Source organism: Oncorhynchus kisutch, linkage group LG14, assembly GCF_002021735.2.
Source record: "Oncorhynchus kisutch isolate 150728-3 linkage group LG14, Okis_V2, whole genome shotgun sequence".
Lineage (NCBI taxonomy): Eukaryota > Metazoa > Chordata > Actinopteri > Salmoniformes > Salmonidae > Oncorhynchus > Oncorhynchus kisutch.
The window spans coordinates 24,188,992-24,210,966 of NC_034187.2; the positions used below are offsets into that span (position 1 = coordinate 24,188,992).

A 21,975-nucleotide genomic window follows, 5' to 3' on the forward strand; every position below is an offset into this window, starting at 1 on the left:
GCAGATTCTGTGACCAAGACGTCCACGCCATCGTTCAATAAGAGCGGCAAGGCAGCCGGCCCCCAGGGGACCCCGTGGGAGACACTAGTGGTGTTCGCCATCAACCTGAAGCAGCTCAACGTTCAGATGAACATGAGCAATGTCATGGGCAACAACACGTATGTCTTCCTTTTACCCCTCCCACTCAACACACTATACTCTACACACTAGGAGCCAGTTTCCCAGACACAGATTTAAGTCTATTCCTTAGAATTCATATCAGCATATGACTTAATGTCTATATCTGACTACCTATAAAAACATAACACAATCTGACATATAACCCTTACCAAAGCTATGATTCGAAACATTGAAATATTTATGTTGAAACAAACCATGCCTCATAGAAAGCAGATGTTGATTATTCATGAGGAGGTGGGTGGAACTAACTTTTCCCCCTTTGCTCTTGTTTACCTCTAGTTGGACCACCAGTGGGCTGAAGAGTCAGGGTCGTCTGTCAGTGGGTAGTAACAGAGACAGAGAAATCAGCATGTCCGTGGGTCTGGGCCGCTCCAAACTGGACTCTAAAGGCGGCGTGGTGGGGGGCAATATAGATGTCAACACCCTGGAGATGGTCTGTAAGTACAGGGATGGGGAATAATGTATTATGCCACTGGCATGTACTGTTTTTGTGTGATTCCTAAATACATTGTTATGGATGTCAAAGATTGAACTCTGGCCTCGGGTCTTGGTGTTTTTAAATGATAAATGCATCCACCTCTAACTTAAATATCCCTGTCAAACGAGTAGAACTTGAAATCCCTCTGCCGATCCTAACAACACATGTTTGTTGAAGCCCACATCTCGGAGCACCCCAACCAGCAGCCCAGCCATAACATCCAGATCACCATGGGTTCCACGGAGGCCCGTGTGGACTACATGGGCTCCAGCATCCTCATGGGCGTCTTCAGCAACGCAGACCTGAAGCTTAAGGATGAGTGGAAGGTCAACCTGTGCACTGTGGAGACAAGCCTATCAGAGAAAAGGTAAATAAGATAGCCGAGCCTACCAGAGAAAATGTATAGCTGTAACACCCCTGGAAGCTACATTCTTGTATGTTCTCATTCTCTCTCATTTGTGGCCCCTTTCTCCCTCTGTCCCTTCCCCCTCTTCTTTCTCATTCTTTTTTCCTCTTTTTGTACCTCTCTTTCTACCTATCCCTCCCTCTCTCCAGTAAGATATTTGTCCAAGGGGACTTGCAGTGGGATATCTTCCAGGTGATCATCTCGCGCTCCACTACCCCCGACCTCATCAAGATTGGGATGAAGCTGCAGGAGTTTTTCACCCAGCAGTTTGACACAAGCAAACGAGCATTGTCCACATGGGGTCCAGTCCCCTACCTGCCCCCCAAGGCGCCGGTCATCAACATTGAGAAAGGTGCTGCAGAGCTGTGTAAGTATCCATTATGACTGGGTTCCCGGGTTCATCAAATAAATGGACTGGTTTCGATCTATATGCTCATCCACTCTTTCCGTCCCTTTCCCCCTCTATTGTCATTGCACCTTCCGGATCTCTCCCTTCCTCTCTCCTAGACATGGATGCGGCCCACCATCGACACTGGCCTGGAGTTCTGAAGGTGATCGCCGGGTGCCACATCTCCCTCTTCCAGATGCCTCTTCCAGAAGACGCAGTGCAACTGGGTGGCTCCATTAGTCTCCATGGCAACCACATGACCCTGGCCTGCTTCCATGGGCCCAACTTCCGCTCCAAGTCCTGGGCCTTATTCCACCTGGAAGAGCCGAACATAGCTTTCTTGACTGAGGCTCAGAAGATATTGGAGGACGGTAAGGCTTTCAAGAGACTGATAGGAGGGATGGGGAATTTGGATTTATTTGGGTAAAAAACTATACAACAATATGTACAGTGTCTTCCCAGAGGATAGGACTTAAGTGTTTTAATTGATACTTTTGTTTCCAAAGTGGTCCTCAATGGTAAAAATAAATCAAACATCTAATGATCGAAAACTAAAAAGAATTCTGAACAACCACATTACATTCATATAGGCATACAAACAAAGTGGCACATCATCCCTAAGCAAGTTGCCCTAAATACCTCTAACCTCAACCTATTTTCTATCCAATCAGGCTCCACTGATGAGTCCACCTACATAGTGCAGACGTTGGCTTTTAATCTGGGTCACAACACTATGGAAACCAAACCCTGCGGGGCGCTAGAGAGCCCCATGGCCACCATCACCAAAATCACCCGTCGCAGGCACGAAAACCCGCCTCACGGAGTAGCCACGGTCAAAGAGTGGTTCAACTACGTAACTGCCATGAGGAATGAGGGTAAAGGGTACTAAATACTACCAATGTCAAATTCAAGGTCTATTGTTTCCTTTGACCCAATGTTATTCAAGACCTCTGCCTCATTCTAATGTATCCTGTTCCCCAGAACTGAACCTCTTGCGCAACGTACACGCCAACAACCCAGAGAGCGGGGCGGCCGCCAAGAGTTCAAGCCTGCTCAGCAGCTTCAGCGGCTCTTCCAGCTACAACCACGAGACGGAGACAATCTTCGCCCTTCCCAGGATGCAGCTGAATTTCAGCTCCAAAAACTTTCAGGATCCTGAGGAACCCTCCTTGACTGGTAGGCTCAGTTGAGTTATACACAGAGTGTACAAAACATTGAGTTGCACCACCCCCTTGCCCTCAGAACAGCCTAAATTCGTCAGGGCATTGAGTCTACAAGGTGTCGAAAGAGTTCCACAGGGATGCTGGCCAATGTTGAGGCCAATGCTTCCCACAGTAGTTGTGTAAAGTTGGCTGGATATCCTTTGGGTGGTGGCCTATTCATGATACACACGGTAAACTGTTGAGTGTAAAACCCAGCATCGTTGCAGTCCTTCACACACACAAACCGGTGTGCCTGGCACCTACTACCATACCCTGTTCAAAGACACTTAACCCATAAGAGTCTAAGTCGAGGGGGGGGGGTCTACTAAGCTATATGGAATTGTTTTAAGGTCATCCCAAGGATCATTTAGCTATTTGATTTTGAATTGTAATACCCCTTGAAAATTATGTTAGGCCTTTATTAGCCCATATTGAATAACAGATTCACTGCATGGAACAACAGTCCCCAAAATAAATCAAATCAAATCAAATCAAATCAAATTTATTTATATAGCCCTTATATAGCCCTTCAAAATTCTAAAGGAATTTTGATCTGAAGTGTCTGACCTATATCTGAGAGACACTACATGACCAAAACATGACCAAAAGTGTGGCTGATATTGCAGAATCCACAAATTTGAAGGTGTCCACATACGTTTGTGTGTGTGTGTGTGTGTGTGTGTGTGTGTGTGTATATATATATATATATATATCTTTGTTGGAAAGCAAGGTAACGACACTATTGTTTCCCGTCCGTTTCAGACTCCAACAGTAAGCCTAAGGTGGAGTGCAGCCTGGTGACTGAATTCACCGACCACATCTGTGTCACCATGGACGCAGAGCTCATCATGTTCCTGCATGACCTGGTCTCTGCCTACCTGAAGGAGAAAGAGAAGGGTGAGAGCACCTGAAATGTCAACAGCAGCAGCACACTACATTGCGCAACCTAGAACAATAAACTGTACTTTACATTAGATAAATAGTACTGAACTTTATATAGACAATAAGAGCAACAAAGGTACAACTAAAATAGAATTTCAGTTGAAGGTGCTGTTTGATTTCGTAACTCTCCCTCTCTTCCTTCCCTGGTCTGAAGCCCTTTTCAACCCCCGGATGTTTGCCACTCGGCCTGGCCAGAAGAGCCCAACGGCCCTTAATGATGAGAACTCCACAGACAAGGAGGATGGCATCAACTACACTACGGTGGACTGGAGAGAATTCATGTGCAACACCTGGCAGCTGGAGCCCACACTCAGGTAAACCAGACCCCTTCCCTCAGACCCAATATATGCCACTATGTAGAGACTTTTATCCAAACTAACAGTACAGTAAGTGCATACATTTGTAGTATGTGTATATGATCCCTGTGTTTGACTCCTTAACCCCTCACTTGAGCATGTCAACTACTCCATAAGCCCACTTTTAGGCCTATACACTAACCCTAAACCCTTTTGTCATACATCTCTGAGGTTTCTTGACACGGTCTTAATAATTAATTTCCATAGGCTCATCTCCTGGACGGGACGGAAGATCGATCCTGTCGGCGTGGACTACATTCTCCAGAAGCTAGGCTTCCACCACGCAAGGACTACAATTCCCAAATGGCTCCAGAGGGGAGTGATGGACCCCCTGGACAAGGTCCTCTCTGTCCTCATCAAAAAACTGGGCACGGCCCTGCAGGACGAGAAAGAGAAGAAGGAGAAGATAGGACGAGACAAGGAAGAGCACTAACACCAACATCCATACCTTCTAACACAACACTTTAAATACTGGAGGTCAGACAGTAAATCGTCAACAAACAAAACACTGGATAACTGGAAAACACTGGATAGTTCCTTGACTTGCTGTACAGTGGATAGCGTCATAGGCACATTTACCGCTAAGCCGTGTGAATTTCAGCATAGATGTTTACTGTGGTGCATGCCACTATGGGTTTTGACAGAAAAATGTGCACTGTTTTTATGTATATTTTGAACAAAATAGTAAGTCTTATTATTTGGCAGCTTAAAATAATAACCCTGAAAAACCCCAACATGAATTATATGATATACATGCTTTATATGGTTGTTGTCAGAACAAACACGTTGAAGTCATCATTTATGATACTTCTTTTATGGTTCATTACCTTTTTTCTGATGAGTGTGGGGGTTACTTCTAAATCATTGCCTTTTCTTTGTTTCCAATGGTAAAGTTGGAATGAGGAATCTCATTTTAAGTGTCAGTTTTTCTAAATTCATTCCAATGACAACCGTTTTTGGAAAATTTTCCTATGATCTAAAAAGTATTGGATGGTTTAAATCCACGTATATAATGTATTGTAATGCTAAACCATGGTTAATTATAAATTTTTTGTATCTTAATTTAATGGGGATCAGAAATGTATAGTCTAAAACACATGTGAGCTGGGTGTATCAAGCCAGTTTTTTTTTTATATGTGCAATAGATCAGTGTATATAAAATGACTGTGAATTTCTTAAGTGTTGATTTCTGAATATAATAAAATCTTTGCCATCCAATTTTACATCTGACTTCGTTGTTATATACAATGAGTGTACAAAACCTTATGAACACCTCTTTCCATGACCATAGATTTCACCTGGTCAGTCTATGATCCCTTATTGATGTCACTTGTTAAATCTACTTCCATCAGTGTAGATGAAGGGGAGGAGACAGGTTAAAGAAGGATTTTTAAGCCTTGAGATAATTGAGACATGGATTGTGTATGTGTGCCATTAAGGGAGAATGGGCAAGACAAAATATTTAACTGCCTTTAAACGGGGTAAGATAGTCGGTGCCAGGCGCACCGTTTGTGTCAAAAACTGCGACACTGCTGGGTTTTTCACACTCAACAGTTTCCGATGTGTATCAAGAATGGTCCACCACTCAAAGGATATCCAACCAACTTGACACAACTGTGGGAAGCATTGGAGTCAAAATGGGCCAGCATCCCTGTAGAATGCTTTCAACACCTTGTAGAGTACATGCCCAGACGAATTGAGGCTGTTCTTAGGGCAAAAGGTTGAGTTGCAACTTAATATTAGGAAGATGTTCTTAATGTTTTGTACACTGTTATTTATCAGATTTTCTAGATTTGAGTCAAGTGACAGTTGTGTGTTTCTCAACAAAGAAAAGCTTTAACCTGGCTGCTGTGTGTGCGAGCAATGGGATGGTTACTATACTCCAGACCTCTTGTGGGTTCTGTTCAGACTATCCTGCATATATTTTAGCTACAGTTATGCACTATGTGTAGTGAACCGTCAGTACGAATGGGAAAATCCCATTCCAAATGTGATTGGGTTATGGTGAACCAAATGTTTGTGGCCAGAAGATGGAGACCAAATGTCGCGGTTTAAGTGGAATGCAACAGGAGAAGCTATAAAAACACTTCTGCCCTGTAAAACGGCTTACCAAAATCTAAAACTGACCTTTACCTTAACCCCAACCTAATTTTAACCAATTATGATTCTTTTTTTATTAAGCCTCTGATACAGTCCCAAAAATGTTTTGCATGTCAGCAGTCAAGTTTTCAAGATACTGGTCTTTCAAAAAGCAAAGTGTGACAAAATTATGTGGCAAGTGACACTGCTTTTTGACAGACCACAATATTTTTCTGAAATATTCCAAATAAATACAAATCAAAAGAATTTTTTCACAAAAGTAGTGGACTTGGCCTTTACTAGTCTTGATATAGCCATCAGTATCGCAGGCCGGAGACTGCTGAAGGAGAGCAGCCACTGGTGAGACTGCTAGAGGAGAGCAGTGAGTGAGACTGCTGAATTATATATATTTTTTTACCTTTTATTTATACAGTTTTTTTCTCATTAAGATAACATCTCTTTTCCAAGAGAGACCTGGTCCAATAAATGGAGAGCAGCTGCTGGTGAGACTGCTGAAAGAGAGCAGCTGCTGGTGAGTCTGCTGAAGGAGAGCAGCCTGGTGTATGACCTACTCGAGCTCAGCATGCAACACATACCCCTGACCACCGGGGGGAAGCCTTCACACACATGCACACTGACATCACAATTCTGAGGTGTATTAAGATCCAAGATGTCGGACCGTTGTTTTCAAGGTAATTTACTCACGTTCGCATATACAGATTCATAGACCGTCTATATTCGGGTTGTATCCGGTTTATACGGACCGACGTCACATGCACACTAGCACTCAGCAGCGACGCGAGCAGCGACGACGTCATCCAGAAACATGGCAGACATTGGTGTTGTATCTATACCTTATGTCATGCCTTATTGGAATGGATTTATTTATAATATCTGTTGGAAAAAAGTTTGGATGTTGCCACAAACATACCTACTTGTTAACAAAATTAAGGAAATTTCCTTTAAAATTATTCATAAATATTATCCTGCCAACCACTATATGAAGAAGTTTAAGGAAAACATCAACTCAAATTGCTCCTTTTGTAATGACCACCCAGAAACAGTTGTGCATCTTTTTTGGCATTGTATGCATGTAAGAAAACTGTGGCAAGACATCAGTAGGTTTATAATTGAACACATTTATGAAGATTTTACACTATTGTGTACTGTTTGGATTCTTTACATACAATAGAAATAAGCGGAATCATTTTTATGTAATTAATTTCATTATTCTTTTGGCCAAATTTCATATACACAAATGTAAATTTACAAACAGAAAACCACATTTTCGTACCCTACAAAAAGAAATTGAACTGTATTTTAAGACGGTTAAATGCTCTACTAACAAAAAAGCTGTTAGAATTGTAAGTATATGCATGTCCCTTAAGGTCCTTGTGTAATTGTAATGTGATATTGTACCCCCTAGCTCGATTGTCCATTGTTTGTAATCTATGTATGCTTGTGTTCCCTCATGTGCTTTATGTATTGATTTGTTGTTAATAAAAATAAAAATAAATAAATAAAAAATTTAAAATTTAAAAAACATGGCAGACATTGGATGAATATAAAATGTTCATATGTTCGGCTGTTAATATCTTTGAGTGATTTAAAAAAATTGGCCTCAGCTACAATTATTTGAATAATTCAATGGATGTTTTGTGCACAAAGGTGATGACTAAAGTGTCTTATTAGGAATGTTCAAATCTGACTTTTCTATGTGGCCATCTGTGGAAATTGTTTTTCTGAGCTGGGCAACAGTTAAACTGCAGTACCGAAACAAAACTGTAGGATCAGTCGAAACTATGATTCTAGAGTGGAATCCTGGCCCTTTGCAGCCTCACACACACAAACCCAAGATTAGGTAAGAGAATCTGGCAAGATGCCTAGGTTACACACACAAACAAATAACATAACAATGTGACAAATAAAATTTGATTTGATTTGATTTGATTTTAATAAAACAAAACAAAAATGTAATTGGTAAAATAGTATATATGAACAATATTGAAACTGTCAGTCCTGACGCATTTGTGTTATTATGGGGCACCGTTATCATATATTTTCATCAGCTTATTTGAAACTGGTTACTAATATTGCACTTTAGTAACCAACGATTTCGTAAAAAAACGTTGAATTTGGGAAACCCAACCAAGATGTCTGCATTCAGAAACACTAGTTATCTAACAGTCCACAGGACTACATTTCAAAGCAGAGCACCAAGTGTCACATCAATTAAAATCACATACAATCCCGCTTCTAAATTTTTTTTTTTATTTTAATCTCAAGTGAGCAGTACATCTTCCTCTCTCACTCGGTCCAATTTAATATAAAGCGTGCATAAGAGTCTGTGTAGCCAGTAGACTAGTGTGGTTTGTATCTGATACACATTAGGAAAAACATGGAGAAATAGGAGAATTGATTATAGAACAAATTACAACTGATTACCTCTCTCTCTCTCCATCTCTCTTTCCTTCACAGACCAAATTACCAGACTCCCCTTCAGCCACCCTGGGATGGTAGTCATGGCAACATAGAGGCTAATCTCCAGTGGACAGAGAAAGAGAGAGGGAGAGAATGAAAGAGTGAAGAGGCTGGTTTGTGCTTTATCCCTCTCTCATCCCCCTCTTCTTAAATCCTTATAATTGCTCCTCCCCTACCCACTATCTCTCCCATCTCCCACACCATCTTCCTTCCTCACTCTCTCTATCTCCATCTCTCCTCCCCTACCCACTATCTCTCCCATCTCCCACACCATCTTCCTTCCTCACTCTCTCTATCTCCATCTCTTCTCCCCTCTCCTTCCTCTCTCCCTCTCTCTCTATTTCCATCTATTCGCCCCTCTCCTTCCTCTGGCAGGGCTCACGCACACACACACACACATATGTTCTGGGTGATTAGGCTGGCTGAGCTATTGGCCTGAAGCCTGCTGAGGAAGGGAAGAGAGGGGGGTTGGTAGAGAGAGTGTATGTACAGATGTGCAGATGTTGTGTCTAGTCTTGCCGCTAGGAGGCGGAGTGTGTGTGAGTGCGTTCTGACCTGAGCTGAGCAGCGCAGAGGGCTCAAGCAGTGAGGTGGAGCGGACAGCTCATAGGCTGCTGTGGTGTATGTGTGACAGGTTGAGAGACAGGCTGGGGAAGGCTGAAACGCTACCACAGTTCCGCATAGATGAGGATTAATTCACTGGCTTTTCACACACTCATGTATCAGTACACACACACACACGTCTCTTAGCTGGGAGATGCTGCATTACGTCATAACAAGCCACTGTCTCCCTAGATGACCGTGGTGAGTACAGCCATGTAGAAGATGCAGAGGGAGCGAGAGACTGGGAGATGAAGATTGGCTGGAGGAGGAGAGGAATAGGAACGGATTCAACCACTGCCACTGGTCGCAAGGAGCGCCTGGTAGGAGAGGGGATAGAGTGTTTCCTAGAGAGGAGGGTGAGGAGGAAGGGAGAGAAGGAGGAGGGAGAGGGGCAGCCGCCTTCGTGCGGTGACCGGCTCTGATGGCTCCCCGGGAGAGTCAGAGACAGAAACACCGCGGCTGGGGAGGGACAGGAGGTATTTTGGAAGTGACGTGGGTTCAGAGGAGGGTGTGTTTTGGTTCGGGACGAGAGGAAAGGGGAGGAACATGGCAGCGCAGTCTGATGGAGGGGGAGAAATGGAGGAAGGAGTGGGGGAGGGGGTGTTTGATGGAGACACAGAAGAAGACTGTCAGCCTCTGGACTCTGCAGCTATCCACATCTGTCTCTGCTGTCACTCTGCTGTCTGCTACTGGGGCTGTCGCTCCAACTGTCTGGGAAACCTGCTGGGGAAAGACACTACTGGGTGAGTGTGAGAGAGAGAGAGAGAGAGAGAGAGTGAGAGAGAGTGAGAGAGAGAGAGAGAGAGAGAGAGAGAGAGAGAGAGAGAGAGAGTGAGTGAGAGAGAGAGAGAGAGAGAGTCTCTGCTATTCTCATCTTGAGCCTTTTACCATTATTATTATGATCATTATTATAGAAGGATCGGGGGTACCGGAGTTGGAGGTGGTAGGAGTTTGAGGGAGACTCGCTGCCCACCAGAGGAGGGACTGTGGCTGGACTGTCTCTGGTTGATCCTGGCTCTCCTCGTCTTCTTCTGGGATGTGGGAACAGATCTGCTTCTCGCTGCAGACTACTATGACAGACAGGACTATCTGTGGTTTGGCCTGACGCTCTTCCTGGTGCTGGTGCCATCGATTGTAGTTCAGATACTGAGTTTCCGCTGGTTCATCCAGGACTACAGCGGAGAGTGTCTGACCACCTGGCTGGGGACGGTGGATTGCAGCAGGGGAGGAGAGAGAGAAAAGCTGACCAGGCAAGGGCCAACTGGCCACAGGGGGGTTTATCCTGGAACAGACCGGGTCAGAGTGGCCTCAGTCTGGCTGTGGCAGATCACCATACACATTCTACAACTGGGACAGGTCTGGAGGTAAGGACAGATCACCATACACATTCTACAGCTGGGACAGGTCTGGAGGTAAGGACAGATCACCATACACATTCTACAACTGGGACAGGTCTGGAGGTAAGGACATATCACCATACACATTCTACAACTGGGACAGGTCTGGAGGTAAGGACATATCACCATACACATTCTATAGCTGGGACAGGTCTGGAGGTAAGGACAGATCACCATACACATTCTACAACTGGGACAGGTCTGGAGGTAAGGACAGATCACCATACACATTCTACAGCTGGGGCAGGTCTGGAGGTAAGGACAGATCACCATACACATTCTACAGCTGGGGCAGGTCTGGAGGTAAGGACAGAGCATGCCCCCCCTGTTCTCCCCTCTCTTCTTCAATCAATCAAATGTATTTTATAAAGCACTTTTTACATCAGCAGTTGTCACAAAGTGCCTATACCATATTGGGTAGGACACATTTGCCACCCAATATGTCCTACCCAATATTCAGAATAGGTTGATTCATTCCCCCCAATAATTTCTTTAAAATACTTCTTTTTTATTTTTATTAATTGGGTCGTGGGGCACCCAAATAGCATATGAACATGTCAAAAAGCAATGTCAAAATGTGTAGAATTGCAGGAAATTAGCTTTAACTGGGAAATTGGGGCACAAAAAAAATATCTATGCTAGCCACTTGTAGCTAGCTAGTAACTCGTCATTTCACAGGATATGTTTTTGGACGTAAGCTGTAGAGATTGGTACGAAATGCCACTTCTGTAGCCAAAATCTTATTCAGCTATTTTTTTAAACATTAAATGACCTGCTGTGATGGTGCATTGATCGGTTATACAGTTTAAAGGAACTATTTTTGTGTTTTTGCCCGAAGTCTAACTGTCCAGTGTTTCCAGATTTCTATGAAATATGACCTAGAATTAATTACAATATGATTTTTTAATTTTTTTTAAGGAAAATTAAGTATGTTAAAACACAGCTGTTCTGCTTTGGAATGGTGTGGGTGTATCCCAACAACAGAATGGTGTGGGCATATACCAATCATTAAAAATGTTCATGCAAGTAGACCGCTGATTGGCCAGCTCATCCTACTCAGGAGGATGACATCATCCTCTATGAGGAAATAGAAATTGACATGTTTTTTTTTTTAAGTCTTTTTTCTCCAATTTATGCTTTGGCCACAAATACAAGTATAGGATGAGTCAGCATCATTATTTGGGTATGAGTTATTAACTTTTAAAAGTGAGATTTACACTGGACAGTTACTTTAAAACTGCTAAATTCTCTGCCTCATGTCTGTCACGCTCGTCGAAATGAATGGACCAAGGCGCAGCGTGGTCAGCGTACATTTTAGTTTATTTATAATGTCTCCAACAAAACAAGAAATAACAAACGTAAAGCTACGTAGTGCTCACAGGCCACTACACATAGACAACTACCCACAATAACAGGTGGGGAAAAAGGGCTGCCTAAGTATGATCCCCAATCAGAGACAACGATAGACAGCTGCCTCTGATTGGGAACCACACTCGGCCAGAAACAAAGAAATAAAGAACATAGAATGCCCACCCAAATCACACCCTGACCAAACCAAATAGAGACATAAAAAGGCTCTCTAAGGTCAGGGCGTGACAATGTCAAAATGTGAAGAATACCATGAGATAAGCTATAAAACAGCACATTTTTGTCTCTGCCACATGGAAGGATTTGTAGAATTGCAGGAAATTTGCTTTAAAACTGCTAAATATTCTCAGACTCATGAGAAAATGTGTAGAATAGCATTATAAAACTGCACATTTTTCTCTCTGCCCCATGACAAAAGGTGTTGAAATGCAGGAAGTTAGCTGGTTTCCTAAGAATATATTTATATGTATATATTTATTTTGGGGGGGGGTTGGGTGGCCTTCTACTTATCCTTCCACTTGTGCTGTGTTTTCAAAATAACCCTCCATATACCCCTCAAAATACCACTCGAGAGAGGCATAATAAGTCATTTCAAACTGTGTAGAATTGCAGAGAATGCGTTTTAAAATGTCAAAAAGAAAATCCGGGGTGGACCACCAGGACCACATGTCTACTGTTCATCCCCCAATATCTACACCACAATTTTCCCCTTGGCTCATACAGATACCCGGCCTAAAACTCCAAAGAGCAAGCAATGCGGAACCACAGTGGCTAGGAACCAGGCTGTGAGCGGTGGCCAGTCTGGTTGTGCCTGGTGAAGATAAAAGGAGTACATGGCCATTTAGGTCATTCTCCTCACTTCTCCTCTTCTCTCCTCTGTTCTCCTCTCCCATTCTCTATTCTCTACTATCAAATGAAGTCCATGTACTAGATCACATGTTAACCTCACCATGTGTGTACAGGTGGAGAACAAAGAAGAAAGAGTATCTGCCGCTGACACACAAACACACGCACACACTGGAAGTCAGTGAAGGAGGTGATATTTAGGATGTGATTGGCTGTAAGTATTAGCTAGGCTACTCAAACCACACACTAATGGCCTATATAATTAGCAAGGAAGGGCACATATGCAGAACCAGCATTGACCTGAAAAACAGTTTGAACCTATTTGGGCTCAATCGATTTCCATCTTCTCTTGTGTTTTCTCTACACTTCCACTGTCTGTGTCTGACACAGCTAGACAATTAGCTGGATAGCTAACTAGCTAGCGGAGCTGATAGTCACAAGGCTAGTTAGCCATCAAACTGGTAAAACACTACATCAAAACATCCTGACCGGACACCAAAGGTCAAAGGCATGCCACTCCACTTGGATATCCTGTATGTACCCCCTCTCCGCTCCCCCTCTCTCCTTCTCTCCCTCTCTCTGTCAGACTAATCTTTCATGGCCTAGGTGCCTGAGGGAGATGTTGAGTGGGCTTAAGAGCTAGTGTGTGTGTACGTTTGTAACAATCTCCCTAATAGAGTCTTTCCCAAAGAGTGGTGTGTGTGGAATGGTTCAGTCTGATTGAGTTAGATCACTGTGAGATGGAGGGAGGGAGTAGAATTGACAGAAAAAAATAGCTTGAACACGCAGAACAGAAGTGAAGGGGGGAGGGGAATGATGGATAGCGACATACAATTTTTTGCCAAATTAAACTCTCTGTTGTGATGCGGCATCTTGCAGGTTTATCTGGTGAAATGCGTGCGTGCATGTGTTTCTACTGTATGTGACCAGTGAATTATTGATGTCGTATGAAATTAGCTCATATGATGCAGCCCAGATGGTTGTATGAGCATGTCTACGCACATGCTCACACATACACAACACACAAGAGAAACACAGACACACACACACCCCACAAGCACAGCCTGGGGCACTCAGTGTTTAATCTGATTCATTCTACACAAACCGTCTCTCTCACTCTCTGCCATAATTATTGACCTCTGACCCCCAGGTATATCCGTACTTTATACCTGGGTATCCAGTCCCACCGTATGAAGGAGCATAAGGAGGCACAGAGGAGGTTCTACTGGGCCATGATGTTTGAGTACGCAGACGTCAACATGCTGCGGCTACTGGAGACCTTCCTGGAGTCAGCTCCTCAACTAGTACTACAGCTCTGTATTATGATACAGCAGAACCGGGCTGAGACTCTACAGTGTACGTATACACACAGTTCACACACACACACTCACTGGTCAACTGGTATTACACTATCAAGATGAGTCACTCCATCTCTCTCCCTAGGTATATCTAGTCTAGGCTCTCTTCTGTCTCTATCCTGGGTGTTGGCCTCGTACCACAAGCTCCTGCGCGACTCCAGAGACGACCAGCGCAGTCTGAGTTATCGCGGTGCCCTCCTCCACCTTCTCTGGCGCCTCCTCACCATCTCCTCCCGCGTTCTCTCTCTCGCCCTCTTCGCATCCCTCTTCCACCTGTACTTTGGCATCTTCGTGGTGCTCCACTGGTGTGGCATGGCCCTGTGGGTGGTGCATGGCGGAACAGACTTCTGTATGTCTCGCTGGGAGGAGGTTTTGTTTAACATGGTGGTGGGCATCGTCTACATCTTCTGTTGGTTCAACGTCAAGGAGGGACACACCAGGGGACGCATGGTGGCTTACTACTCTGTGGTACTGGCTGAGAACACACTGCTTACTGGACTGTGGTATGTAGACAGACAGATAGACAGACAGGCACACACCTACAGTATGTGTTTTATCTTCGAATAGGTGTATCTCTCATGATTGTACAGAGACAAATGTGTGTGCGTGGATTTCATAACAGTTGTGTGCGTATGTGTTACAGGTATGTGTATCGTGACCATGAAGAGACAGACAGCTACGCAGTTCCAGCGTTGTGTGGTGTCTACCTGTCCTTTACGGGTGGAGTACTGGTGATGCTTCTGTACTACGGCCTTCTTCACCCCTCACACACACACCCCACCCCGGCATCGACCTGGTGTGATGAGCTGCTGTGGGGTAACCCCTTGCCCCCTTCAGCTCCGCCCACCCCAGCCCACCTTGCTACCCCGTTTCACAGTGATGACGTCATCGCAGAAGGCTGTCTGCCGGTGTTCCAGGTGCGTTTGGAGCCCCCCACCTCGAGGCATTTCGAAGGTCCTCTGATAAAGATTGACATGCCCAGGAAACGTTACCCAGCCTGGGACGCTCACTACGTGGACAGACGGCTGCGAAGGACCATCAACCTACTACAGTACCTGACGCCTGCAGCCGCAGGCATACGATACAGGGACAGACCTCTGCTCTATGAACTACTGCAGTACGAGTCTTCTTTCTGACACATACACACATAGACAAACACACATATTTACAAGTGCGCACATGTAACCGATGTGAAATGGCTAGCTATTTAGTGGTGCTCGCTAGTAGTGTTCAACCGGTGACCTCATCCGCTCTGACCTAGAAGTAGTTGTTTCCCTTGCTATGCAAGGACCACAGCTTTTGTGGAGTAACAGGTAACGATGCTTTGTGGGTGATGGTTGTCCATCTGTTCAGAGGGTCCCTGGTTCTAGCTCAGGTTGGGGCAAGGAGAGGGACGGAAGCGACACTGATACACACAAATGTGACTCTTCTCTCTGTTTTTATCTCTTCATCTCTGTTTTGTATTCCTCACTCTGCTGAGAAGACTGGATGGTGACAGAAGACAGCATGTCATGTTATTTTCACATCTTCATGAATAATACTAAAAGATAATATGAAATTAGAAAAAATTTGAATGTAATATAAACAGCGGCCTGAAAACTGTCTCCTAGTTGGGAGTTTATTATCTTTAGTTTGGTTAACTGGGTGTGTATTCTCTTTAGTTTGGTTAGCTGGGAGTTTAATATCTTTAGTTTGGTTAACTGGGAGTTTATTCTCTTTAGTTTGGTTAACTGGGTGTGTGTTCTCTTTAGTTTGGTTAACTGGGTGTGTGTTCTCTTTAGTTTGGTTAACTGGGTGTTTATTCTATATAGTTTGGTTAACTGGGTGTGTATTCTCTTTAGTTTGGTTAACTGGGTGTTTATTCTCTTTAGTTTGGTTAACTGGGTGTGTATTCTCTATAGTTTGGTTAACTGGGTGTGTGATCTCTTTAGTTTTTAACTGAATGTGTATATATTTATATGTACAGAGATGTGTGTGTGTACTGTGTGTGTTGTGCCTGATCTGTGAGTCATAGTAAATTATGTTTGCTTGTTTGTTTGCTCAGGAAGGCACAACATTACAGAACGTTAAGATAGACATGAATTGTGTAGAACAGATAAGATTTTCTCTCATGTAGAATACGGATATGTGATTCTCTTTCTGATGAACTCATCCCTGAGGTCGTCTTGGTGACAGAGACCTTTACCTGACTACGTTTGACCATCTCTCCACCAATCAACACTAAGCCTTCCACCGATCAACTTTATATGGTGCAAATATATATGAATATACAGTACCAGTCAAAAGTTTGGACACACCTACTCATTCCAGGGTTTATCTTTATTTTTACTATTTTCTACATTGTAGAGTAATGGTGAAGATGTCAGAACTATGAAATAACACATATGGAATCATGTAGTAACCAATTTTTTTTTTAAACAAATCAAAATATAGTTTATATTTTAGATTCTTCAAAGTAGCCACCCTTTGCCTTGATGACAGCTTTGCACACTCTTGGCATTCTCTCAACCAGCTTCACCTGGAATGCTTTTCCAACTGTCTTGAAGGAGTTCCCACATATGCTGAGCACTTGTCTGCTTTTCCTTCACAATGCGGTCCAACTCAATTGGGTTGAGGTTGGGTGATTGTGGAGGCACATCTGATGCAGCAATCCATCACCTTCCTTCTTGGTCAAATAGCCCTTACACAGTCTGGAGGTGTGTTGGGTCATTGTCCTGTTGAAAAACAAATGATAGTCCCACTAAGCACAAACCAGATGGGATGGCTTATCGTTTCAGAATGCTGTAGTAGCCATTCTGGTTAAGTGTGCCTTGAATTCAAAATAAATCACTGGCAGTATCACCAGCAAAGTACCATCACACCTCCTCCATGTTTCATGGTTGGAACCACACATGTGGATATCATCCGTTCACCCACTCTGAGTCTCACAAAGACACGACGGTTAGAACCAAAAATCTCAAATTTGACCTCATCAGACCAAAGGACAAATTTCCACCGGTCTAATGTCTATTGCTCGTGTTTCTTGGCCCAATCAAGTCTCTTCTTATTGGTGTCCTTTAGTAGTGGTTTCTTTGCAGCAATTCGACCATGAAGGCCTGATTCACGCAGTCTCCTCTGAACAGTTGATGTTGAGATGTGTCTGTTACTTGAACTCTATGAAGCATTTATTTGGGCTTCAACTTCTGAGGTGCAGTTAACTCTAACTTATCCTCTGTAGCAGAGGTAACACTGGGTCTTCCTTTCCTGTAGCGGTCCTCATGAGAGCCAGTTTCATCATTGTGCTTGATGGTTTTTGCGACTGCACTTGAAGAAACGTTAGAATTTCTTGACATTTTCCAGATTGACTGACCTTCATGTCTTAAAGTAATGAAGGAATGTTGTTTCTCTTTGCTTATTTGAGCTGTTCTTGCCATAATATGGACTTGGTGTTTTACCAAATAGGCCTATCCTCTGTATACCATCCCTACTTTGTCATAACACAACTGACTTTCTCAAATGCATTAAGAAGGAAAGAAATTCCACAAATGAACATTCCAGGTGACATGAAGCTGGTTGAGAGAATGCCAAGAGTGTGCACAGCTGTAATCAAGCCAAAGGGTGGCTACTTTGAAGAATCTCAAATATAAAATGCACTTTGATTTGTTTAACACTTTTTTGGTTATTACATGATTCCATGTGTTATGTCATAGTTTTGATTTCTTAACTATTATTCTACAATGTAGAAAATAGTAAAAAAATTAAGAAAAACCCTGTAATGAGTAGGTGTGTCCAAACTTTTGACTGGTACTGTATATATGTGAACTTTATTTGGTGCAAATATAGATGAACATAATATGAACTTATTTTTTGGGCACAAATATATATCAACATATATGAACTTCATATGGTGCAAATATATATTAACTTTATTTATAAAAGCAATAATACACTTGAGCGTCTGCATTTGGAGTCATAAGTGGACTCAGCATTCTACATTTGACCTTTAACCTCTCTCTGTTTCTGTTCTGGGTCAAAAGTAACAGCAGGTAAAGGGTCTGAACTTTGTAGCCAAAGTTTGAGATGCAATCGGCTCAGAGATTAGGCTGTATTGTTCCAGGTTCATATCAGAAACTAGTTTTATAAAAAATAAAGTCAGTCAGGGCATCATGCTGAGCTGGAGCCAGCTCTTACAAGCACAGAGCAGGTTAAAGGTACACTGCAATATGACATCATCATATGGGTCAACTTCCTACTTTACAGAAATCAACAGTAAAATTAATTCCTGCAGTTAACAGAAATGATGATGTCACATTGTTGAATCTACCTTTAACCAAACTTAACATGGATGTATTGTACAGGTGTGATATAGAAGTTATGACATAAGTCATTACGTCCTTTGAACTCACAGGACCCCCTTGAAACTACATAGTTGGTTCATCTCAAGGAGTTTAATAAATAAATATATTAGTGTTTTTATTTGGTGAGGGTTTACATTTTTCTAATGTTGATGTGTCCATGTCCCTCAGCTTGGACATATCTCTTGTTGCCCCTAGCAATATTGATTCTAGTTATGTACTGCTGATTTATGTTCTTCCATTTAGAATGTCCAAACTGAATGAGAATGATGAAAATAGTGTTTTATAGGACTTTGATATTGTGTTGTTGTCCTGGGTCTGCCCCATTTCAAGCTAACCCCCCCCCCCCCCCCCACCACGGAAAAACTAAAAACAAAGGTATTTAAAAAATATTCAGGCTAACTCCTTGATCTAGCTTTGTAGTTTGTAGTATACCCCTCTGGTGGGTTCAACGTTTGACAGGCTAACTTATTGATCTTTCTTGGTGACATACCCCTCTGATGCTAATGTTTGGAGATTGTTGCACTAAAGTTGATGCTGTGAGATGGATTATTACTGTAACATTACCTCCTGAAAAGACTATTAACCTGTGACAATTCAGACATACTATGAGATACCACAGAGATAGTAGTAGTATCTATAGCGATATTGGTAATAAGAGATAAGATAACCCATATTTTAAAACATGTAGTTTCATCAGAAAAATATACAAATGTTACATGAGTCAGTATCTATTTAATTTTATATCTTTGCATTTTAATACATTATAATGTGACTGAAATTAAAAATATATAAACTATTCATACCCAACATGTGTGGTTGTGTTCTTTTCTTTTTTCCTGGTGGTTCCAATGACACATACTCTTTCCCCTTCTTTTTCACACACACACACACACACACACACACACACACACACACACACACACACACACACACACACACACACACACACACACACACACACACACACACACACACACACACACACACACACACACACACACACACACACACACACACACACACACACACACACACGCCAGTTATATCCAGTGTAAGACAAACTGAAACTGTTTTCCTTCAATAACTTATTTTCAGATAAAGGACCTGAATCGAACAATATGGCTCGTCTGTCTCCTTTTAACACTACAGGAAACCTCCACAACTAACACTGACCTCCACAACTTGAACAGACCTGAGAGAGAGAGAGAGAGAGAGAGAGAGAGGGGAGAGGAAGAGAAAGAGGAGAGAGGAAGAGAGAGGGGAGAGGGGAGAGGAAGAGAGAGAAGAGAGAGAGAAGAGAGGGAGAGAGAGAAGGGTAGTACAGTCGTGGCCAAAAGTTTTGAGAATGACAAATATTAATTTCCACAAGGTTTGCAACTTCAGTGTCTTTAAATATTTTTGTCAGATGTTACTATGGAATACTGAAGTATAATTACAAGCATTTCATAAGTGTCAAAGGCTTTTATTGACAATTACATGAAGTTGATGTAAAGAGTCAATATTTGCAGTGTTGACACTTCTTTTTGAAGACCTCTGCAATCTGCCCTGGCATGCTGTCAATTAACTTCTGGGCCACATCCTGACTGATGGCAGCCCATTCTTGCATAATCAATGCTTGGAGTTTGTCAGAATTTGTGTGTTTTTGTTTGTCCACCCGCCTCTTGAGGATTGACCACAAGTTCTCAATGGGATTAAGGTCTGGTGAGCTTCCTGGGCATGGACCCAAAATATCGATGTTTTGGTCCCCGAGACACTTAGTTATCACTTTTGCATTATGACAAGGTGCTCCATCATGCTGGAAAAGGCATTGTTCATCACCAAACAGTTCCTGGATGTTTGTGAGAAGTTGCTCTCAGAGGATGTGTTGGTACCATTCTTTATTCATGGCTGTGTTCTTAGGCAAAATTGTGAGTGAGCCCACTGAGAAGCAACCCCACATATGAATGGTCACAGGATACTTTACTGTTGTCATGACACAGGACTGATGGTAGCGCTCACCTTGTCTTCTCTGGACAAGCTTTTTTCCGGATGCCCCAAACAATTGGAAAGGGGATTCATCAGAGAAAATGACTTTATACCAGTCCTCAGCAGTCCAATCCCTGTACATTTTGCAGAATATCAGTCTGTCCCTGATGTTTTTCCTGGAGAGAAGTGGCTTCTTTGCTGCCCTTCTTGACACCGGGCCATCCATCCTCCAAAAGTCTTCACCTCACTGTGCATGCAGATGCACTCACACCTGCCTGCTGCCATTCCTGAGCAAGCTCTGTACAGGTGGTGCCCCGATCCCACAGCTGAATCAACTTTAGCGCTTACTGGACCTAGCGCTTGCTGGACTTTCTTGGGCGCCCTGAAGCCTTCTTCACAACAATTAAACCGCTCTCCTTGAAGTTCTTGATGATCCGATAAATGGTTGATTTAGGTGCAATCTTACTGGCAGCAATATCCTTGCCTGTGAAGCCCTTTATGTGCAAAGCAATGACTACGGCATGTGTTTCCTTGCAGGCAACCATGGTTGACAGAGGAAGAACAATGATTCCAAGCACCACCCTCCATTTGAAGCTTCCAGTCTGTTATTCGAACTCAATCAGCATGACAGAGTGATCTCCAGCCTTGTCCTCATCAACACTCACACCTATGCCAGCAGCATACCACCCTGCATACCACTGCTGGCTTGCTTCTGAAGCTAAGCAGGGTTGGTCCTGGTCAGTCCCTGGATGGGAGACCAGATGATGCCGGAAGTGGTGTTGGAGGGCCAGTAAGAGGCACTCTTTCCTCTAGTCTAAAAAATATCCCAATGCCCCAGGGCAGTGATTGGGGACATTGCCCTGTGTAGGGTGCCGTCTTTTGGCTGGGATGTTAAACAGGTGTCCTGACTCTCTGAGGTCATTAAAGATCCCATGGCACTTATTGTAAGAGTAGGGGTGTTAACCCTGGTGTCCTGGCTAAATTCCCAATCTGGCACTCAAACCGTCACGGTCACCTAATAATCCCCAGTTTACAATTGGCTCATTCATCCCCCTCCTTTCCCCTATAACTATTCCCCAGGTCGTTGCTGTAAATGAGAATGTGTTGTCAGTCAACTTACCTGGTAAAATAACGGATATACAGTGCCTTGCGAAAGTATTCGGCCCCCTTGAACTTTGCGACCTTTTGCCACATTTCAGGCACATTTGAGACTATCACAGTGTAGGTGCGTTTATATGGAGACATGATTACACACAGGTGGATTGTATTTATCATCATTAGTCATTTAGGTCAACATTGGATCATTCAGAGATCCTCACTGAACTTCTGGAGAGAGTTTGCTGCACTGAAAGTAAAGGGGCTGAATAATTTTGCACGCCCAATTTTTCAGTTTTTGATTTGTTAAAAAAGTTTGAAATATCCAATAAATGTCGTTCCACTTCATGATTGTGTCCCACTTGTTGTTGATTCTTCACAAAAAAATACAGTTTTACATCTTTATGTTTGAAGCCTGAAATGTGGCAAAAGGTCGCAAAGTTCAAGGGGGCCGAATACTTTCGCAAGGCACTGTAACATTTAAAACATTTTTT

The 21,975-nt window shown here is 43.0% G+C and overlaps 2 protein-coding genes across 18 annotated transcripts in view; both read left to right on the forward strand.

Moving 5' to 3' along the window:
* The window catches only part of kiaa1109 (KIAA1109 ortholog), a 93,032-nt gene extending 87,857 nt beyond the window's left edge, over positions 1 to 5,175 (forward strand). For all 17 annotated transcript variants that reach the window (XM_031788048.1, XM_031788050.1, XM_031788056.1 and 14 more), the window contains 10 exons: positions 5 to 158; positions 460 to 617; positions 836 to 1,025; positions 1,214 to 1,431; positions 1,572 to 1,823; positions 2,124 to 2,327; positions 2,434 to 2,628; positions 3,417 to 3,551; positions 3,751 to 3,910; positions 4,160 to 5,175. In XM_031788048.1, the coding sequence (XP_031643908.1) occupies positions 5 to 158; positions 460 to 617; positions 836 to 1,025; positions 1,214 to 1,431; positions 1,572 to 1,823; positions 2,124 to 2,327; positions 2,434 to 2,628; positions 3,417 to 3,551; positions 3,751 to 3,910; positions 4,160 to 4,385 (1,892 nt within the window). In that variant the 3' untranslated portion in view covers positions 4,386 to 5,175. The remainder of the gene's footprint in view (positions 1 to 4; positions 159 to 459; positions 618 to 835; positions 1,026 to 1,213; positions 1,432 to 1,571; positions 1,824 to 2,123; positions 2,328 to 2,433; positions 2,629 to 3,416; positions 3,552 to 3,750; positions 3,911 to 4,159) is intronic.
* Positions 5,176 to 8,871: 3,696 nt separating this feature from the next.
* Positions 8,872 to 16,408, forward strand: LOC109904557 (XK-related protein 6). Its single transcript, XM_020501760.2, has 5 exons — positions 8,872 to 9,858; positions 10,030 to 10,479; positions 13,877 to 14,082; positions 14,170 to 14,587; positions 14,728 to 16,408. Exons 1-5 carry the CDS (start codon positions 9,662 to 9,664, stop codon positions 15,218 to 15,220), a joined length of 1,764 nt encoding a protein of 587 aa, XP_020357349.1. The 5' UTR covers positions 8,872 to 9,661; the 3' UTR covers positions 15,221 to 16,408.
* Positions 16,409 to 21,975: the final 5,567 nt, after the last annotated feature.

Excerpts from the sequence above, each read along its gene's own strand:
- LOC109904557 (XM_020501760.2), top strand. The coding sequence starts at position 9,662 with ATGGCAGCGCAGTCTGATGGAGGGGGAGAAATGGAGGAAGGAGTGGGG. Across the intron at positions 9,859-10,029 it reads CTGGGGAAAGACACTACTGG|AAGGATCGGGGGTACCGGAG; the intron begins GTGAGTGTGAGA and ends TCATTATTATAG. Across the intron at positions 14,083-14,169 it reads CCGGGCTGAGACTCTACAGT|GTATATCTAGTCTAGGCTCT; the intron begins GTACGTATACAC and ends CTCTCTCCCTAG.